The sequence below is a fragment of the Dipodomys ordii genome, unplaced genomic scaffold (assembly GCF_000151885.1).
Source record: "Dipodomys ordii isolate 6190 unplaced genomic scaffold, Dord_2.0 Scaffold179, whole genome shotgun sequence".
NCBI lineage: Eukaryota > Metazoa > Chordata > Mammalia > Rodentia > Heteromyidae > Dipodomys > Dipodomys ordii.
Genome location: NW_012267395.1, coordinates 550,148 through 556,357, shown reverse-complemented (window position 1 = coordinate 556,357; position 6,210 = coordinate 550,148). Strand labels below are relative to the sequence as shown.

General features: G+C 64.4%; 1 protein-coding gene across 1 annotated transcript in view; it reads left to right on the top strand.

Moving 5' to 3' along the window:
• Nucleotides 1-1,038: 1,038 nt before the first annotated feature.
• Plec (plectin) overlaps nucleotides 1,039-6,210 on the top strand; it is a 39,866-nt gene continuing 34,694 nt past the window's right edge. The window contains exon 1 of the mRNA XM_013033862.1: nucleotides 1,039-1,657. Coding sequence (XP_012889316.1) covers nucleotides 1,126-1,657 — 532 coding nt within the window. The 5' untranslated portion in view covers nucleotides 1,039-1,125. The remainder of the gene's footprint in view (nucleotides 1,658-6,210) is intronic.

Sequence of the window (6,210 nt, the reverse complement as noted above, 5' to 3'; positions counted from 1 at the left end):
CACCCTATTTATAATCAGCTCCTGGGTTTGGGTGACTGGTGGGAAGCAGTGTGTCCTCTTGGGGGAGCCCAGATCCTAGTAGGGGTTGGGGGGCACCGCAGAGAGGGGCACAGATTGTCCACAGCCCTGCTCTCCGTGCCAAGGAGCTGAAGGGGTTGGTGGGTGTGGCAGGGCAGCTTTCTCTCCTGAGGGTTTCCCACGTCTGGGCCTGTGGCCGCCAGTGCTGCAGGGTGGGAAGGGTGGGAAGGGTGTGCAGGCCTCGGGACCACCCATGGGGGGGGTGGCTGGGCCTCGCCCCCGGTTCTTTGTGTCAGCTGGCTCCTGACAGCTGTCCCCCAGGAGGGAGGCGACCCGGAGCCGGCGCCACCGAGCCCCACCCTGAGCTCTGCACTGCTTCTGGACAGAGTGTTAAATCCTGTGCTCACGGCCTCAGGCCCCGCGTTTGTCCGAGGTTCCCAGTCCGGTGCTCACACAACTGCCCTGCTGTTCCCCTCAGACCTGAGCCCCTCGAGACCGCGGCTGCCTGTGAGACCCAGCTTTCCTTTGGAACCTTAGTTCCCTGAATTCTGAACAACCCACCCTCCTCCTTCAGACCCCTATAGACTGTACCCCAGGTCAGCTCCCTGGCCAGGGGGCTCTTCCCACCCTCCCCAGTTTGCTCGCCCACTTCTGCTGCCTTTTCCTGGGACTCTTGGACTGTATTCTTCTCCTTACAGTCTTCGGAACCTTGGAGAAGCATTTTAGAAACTGATGGAATTCCTGTCACTGGAACTGTTGGGCCTGGGAGGGGAGGAAAAAGCTGTAGGGGTGGCTTCTGCCACAGGATGCCCCCATTCTGCCTGGGGGGCCCCCCTGGGCTGCCTGTGGGAGGGGCCGGCCCTGCTGCTGAGTCAGAGGGGGCCGGCCCAGAGTCCTGGCGGGCGGGAGGGAGGCTCCCGGCCGGCCGGCGGCAGTGCAGGCAGGAATCCACAGAGCCAGGCGCCGGAGTCCCAGTGCCGTGTGCTGCACGCCGCCACTGCCGCCGGAGCCCGCCAGCAGCCTGTGCCCGGGAGCCTCACGCGCTTCTCCACCGCGCCCTTCTCCTCACGCCCTCACCCCGCGCCGTGTGGTCCCGTCCCGGCAGCCATGGTGGCCGGTATGCTCATGCCGCTGGGCCAGCTCCGGGCCATCTATGAAGTGCTCTTCCGTGAGGGTGTGGTGGTGGCCAAGAAGGACCGGAGGCCCCACAGCCTGCATCCCCACGTGCCTGGCGCCACCAACCTGCAGGTCATGCGTGCCATGGCTTCCCTGCGGGCTCGGGGCCTGGTGCGGGAGACCTTTGCCTGGCGCCACTTCTACTGGTATCTGACCAACGAGGGCATCGCCCACCTGCGCCAGTACCTGCACCTGCCACCCGAGATCGTGCCTGCTTCCCTGCAGCGTGTGCACCGCCCCGCCGCCGCCCCCGCGCGCCGCGCGCCTCACGTGCAGTCCGTGCAGGGCCCCCTGGGCTGCCCGGCCAAGCGGGGGTCCGTGCCGGGCAGGGACCCCACGCACGAGGAGCGGCGGGTCTACCGCAGGAAGGAGCCTGAGGAGGAGGCACCTGAAGCCCCTGTGGTGCCTGCCAGCGCCCGGGGGACCCTGGCCAGGCCCGTCCCGGAGCCCACCCCAGCCACAGGTCAGCCACGTCCCGGCTCTAGGCCAAGGAGGGCGGGAAGGGGCTGTGGACGTCAGGGGTGCCCAGCCTTAGGCCTGGTGGCCCCAGTAGGCAGCACGAGCGCCGGGCCTCTGGCCGCACCAGTAGGTGGCGCCGTCTCTTCCTGAAGCTCCTGGGTGCTCTGGCAGACTGACCCCTCGTGGCTCCCGTGGGCGGGTTCTGCCCGGCCCGACTGGCAAGGCCAGCTGCTGGGGCAGTTGCAGAGCCCAGCGCGGGGCCTTCTCTCTGTCCTTGCTTTTGCCCTCCCCCCCCTCCCCCCCCCCCACCAGCAGCCCGGCTGGGCGCGCCTTGGGGTTGTGAAGAGGTTCTGGCACCCAGCCGGTGTAGCTACGGCCGCGGCCCGGGCTGACTGCTTGGCTTCCCAGCCTTGAGTCTGCATGGCAGGGCTGTGTGCTGTGGCCCCCAGGCCTGAGTGGCTTAGATTCGTATTACAGTGCTGAGTATCCTCTGCGCCTGGACCCTGGCCAGCTTGGAGTTGGCTGGGGCCTGGACACCGCATCCAGGCCCGGGTGGGCTTAGGTAGGGTGAGAGAAGAGAGGAGCGAGGGCAGAGGCCGGCGACTCTCCTGTCCCTAAACGCCAGCACACGGGGGCATGCGGAGCCTCTGGGGCCAGCCCAGACACTGCCAGGCGGGCCTAACACCCGAGGAGAAGTCCGTTCTCCAGGGTGAGGGCCTGGGTGAGGGATGGCCCACTTGGGGCACAGCTGCCTGGCAGGTGCCGGGGAGCCGGAGCAGGTCTTCATTGGTGTGTCTGTTGGGGCCCCTCGGGCCTTGATGGAGGAGTCCATCTGTGAGGGCCACCTCTGAGCTCTTCCCGAGGCCTTTCTAGTTTCCCTATAAAAGGTGGCAGTGTCTGAGCTCTCTCCCATTCTCGGGCTGGGTGTGGTGAGGGGGAGGAAGCCCTCCCCCTTTTTTCCTCCTTCCTTCCTTGTTCTGTGTGCCAGCAGGTCCTGCTCAGTGGGCAGTTGGCGGCAGGGCGGCAGGGTGAGGGTTCTGGGTGTGGCTGTGGTGGGCAGCAGAGGGCACCCCGTCCCCGACGAGGTGACTCAGTCTTCCCTTCCCAGGCAGAGCCGTCGGTGGCAGCTCAGAGTTTCCAACAGGAAATGAGCTCCAGGCTGACTCAGTGCCCAGGCCCCCTCCCTCCACTAGGCCCTGCGGGGCTGGGCGGGAGGCCTGGGGGCCAGGACTGTGCTCCAGACGCCTGTTGATGGCAGGGATACCAGGGCCCCGGGCAGAAGCCGGGACAGCTGCTGCTTCACGTTCTGCGCAGATGCCTGTCCCCGGTTTGCATTGGGTAGTGCCTCAGAAGAGCCTGTGCTGCCTGTGCCCACAGAGATGGCACTGCTGTGCTGAGCCCAGACTTCCCACATCAGACCTGCGGGTTTGAGCAGGCCCAGCAGGAGCGAGCACCCCAGCCGAGCTGCTGGGAACCCATTTTGCTCTTAAGAGTCAACAAAAGCTGGTCTTTGTTGTTGTCATTGGTTTTGTTTGCTTTGAGAAAGGGTCTCACCGCGAAGAGCTGTCACATGGCGTGTGCAGTCATGAATGGCTTCTCAGCGTTAGGAGACCAGCGAGTAGTGAGCCCTGCACCGTGCACTGTGGTGCTTCTGCAGAGAGCCCAATGCTGGAGCCTCTGGGGTGGCTTTGCTGGTCACCAGAGAGGCCTCTGTCCATCCAGGCCTGCCTGGGGACCCAGACACACTGCGGTGTGGGCGGGAGCCCTGACTCCTCCTTGCACCCGTAGGTCTCCGTTGGGTGGAGCCCCGAGGCCTCCACGCACCTGTGTGGAGGGTGTCCCTGTCTTAGACTCACACGTAGCCTCAGCCCTAGGAGCCCAGACACGGGATGGACTGGGTGCAGGGACTGTGGTAAGAGTAATCAGGGAGGCCCTCGGAAGAGGCGCCCGCTGAGCTGAGGCCTGACTGGCGAGGCGGGGCCGCCAGGGCAGAGGAGAGCTTGGGGGTTTCCGCCTGTGTTAATGAGTTTTCATACTCCAAAAATATGTTTTGCCCAGCTCAGAATTCAGAAAATACCCAGAAGTGTGTAGGGAAACGACAGCACATTCAGGGCGTTGGCCCCCAGGATTTTATCCAGGGTAGGGACAGGGCATCACAGCTGCCCTCCATTGTGGAGGTGTAGGGTGCCTAGCTCTCTTCCCAGCACCGTTCCCCCCCAGCATGGGTTGTGGGGTTTGGCAGTTTGGGGGTGGTGGAGAGCTTTGTATATCGGTCATCTTGCTTGTTTGGGGGAAACCTGAAGAACTCCAGCAGGTTCCCACGGGTTGTGGTGGATTTAGGTTTTCATTTCCGGGTACACCCAGCTGGACTTAGATCTGCGTTCCCAGCTGGTGTGGATGCTTTAGATGGTGGGGAGGTGACATGTTTGCCCAGGCCGGCAGGCTGGGACGGAGCTGGTTGTAGGGGACTGGGCCCAGGATGGGGTCTGCTCTGGGTGGAGCAGTGGGTGGGAAGTGGGGCTGGAGCTGTAGTCAGAGTTGTGCCCTTGCCCAGCTGTTTGGGGCCCTGTCTTTGATTGCCACCACCTCCAGCACCAGAAAGAATGGGACCGAGCTTCTGCACAGCCTCATGGATGTTTGGCATGTGGGTGGGTGGACGGGCGAGGTCTTGGGTTGGCTCTGGGGCTGTGCAGGGAAGGGAGGCTTCCAGGGAGGCTGGGTGTGGCAGCCGGCAGAAGAGCAGTGGATGGGGGCTCTGGGCTTCCGGCTCCGGGCTCCAGGCTCAGGAACAGAGGCTGGCCTGCCCTCCATCCCTAGGCCCAGCCCAGACGGAGGTCTGTGAGGATGAGCCATGACCCCAGAGCTGGGTGGGGAGCCAGGGTATGAGTGAGCCTCCCGTTGCCTCCCACCCCTCCCTCCTTCCTGCTTTGCCTTCCTCTCTGCGGCTCTGGGAACAGCCTAGTTCAAAGCCTGAGGGGCTCGAGATGGACAGGTACAGCATGGAGGAGCTGATCCAGCTGGGACAAGGTAGCGTTGGGGATGGCAGGCTGCCAGAGAAAAGCGGCGGGGGGGGGGGACGCTGTGGCCTCGGCAGGGGCTGGGCTTCCCTGGCAGCCAGCCTGCGCAGGGCTCTGGGCTCAGGGCTGGGGTGGGCTGGGAAGGGCAGCCTGGCCTGCACTGTTGGCTAATCTCAGGTGTCTGAACCTGGCTTACAGGAAGGGCGTGGCCTCGGGGGTGGGTGGGAAGTGCGGGCATAGGGGAGGGAGGGGGTGGTTTCCAGGCCTTGCTGGTGGTGGAGGTGGTGTCCACCATTGTAAGGACATGCTGGCTGCAGGGAGGGGGGACAGTGTCACCCAAGCTTTGGAGACAAAAGTCCCTCTGAGGCTCTTGAGCCCATTGTGGGTGGAGAGGACCTAGGGCCAGGCAGGCCTGGCCTCTGCCCATGGCTGCCGATGGTTGCCTTGCTTCTGGCAGGAGTTGGGCTGTCTCTGGTCTGCTTTGGGGCAGCCATCATTCCTGATCATCTGGGCTGCCTAGCGCTTGCCACAAGGGGCCGATTTCCTTTGGAAATGGCAGGGACTGGGGGCGGGGGGGAATGGCGGGTTCCGTGGCCTGGCCAGCAGTCTGTCTTTGGCTGGTCCCCGCCGCCAGGGGCTGAAGTTGGTTTGGGTTGCCAGGCTGAAGGTGGAGGCACACATTAGACTCTCTGTTTCACGGTACCAGGAGCGTGCTGTTTGTGGCTGATTGTGCCTCAGTCTTGCCTCTGGATCCCACGGGGTCTGTGGACAGCACAGGGCCTCACAGGAAATGCTAGTGAGCAGGCCCAGGCTTCAGCTCCCTTTCAGCTCTCCACCAGGCCGAAGGGCCTGGTCCAGAACGCCCAGCCTCCTGGAGGGAGCGGGCTGTCCCCACCCAGATATGTGTACCTGCATCCTGTTTCCCAGGGTGCACTGGGCTTCAGGTCAGCCCCCCACACAGCGGATACGGTGTAGGCCTGCTTGCTGACCTCCGACCCCACGTCTGCACAGACCAGGCCTGCTGGGGGCTAGGGTAGCCTTCCCCATTCCAGATCCCCCCCCCCCACCAGGAAAGCTCTTCCTGGGGCACGGTGCCGGGAGCAGAGGAGTCCTCCTATGGTTTGCCGCTGTCTGGGTCTCTAGCCTGCAGAGTGACCTTGGGGAGACTGTGGGCCACTCTGGGGACAGGTGTTGTATTGAGGGTGCTTGGTCTCTGGGAAAGTAGGGAGCAGCACCTGCTTGGCTGCTGTGGTATTTCCCACAGAGAGCCCCCAGGCGGTAGGCCGGCCCTGGCTGCCCCTCCCAGGATGTGCCCCCCCCCCCCCGTGGATCGGGGTGTGGACCTGACCCTTCACACACCCCTTGGCAGGTCCTTATTATAGCATTCCCCCTGGGAGCTGGAGTGGGCAGCAGGGTGGCCTCCAGGGCGGCCCGGCCCCGCACGTCATGTTCTAAGTCGGGAGGAGTGACGGCGGGCCTTGCTCGCTTCCTTGGATATTTATATCGCCTGGGCCCCCTGCCCACTCCCCCCCCCCCCCCC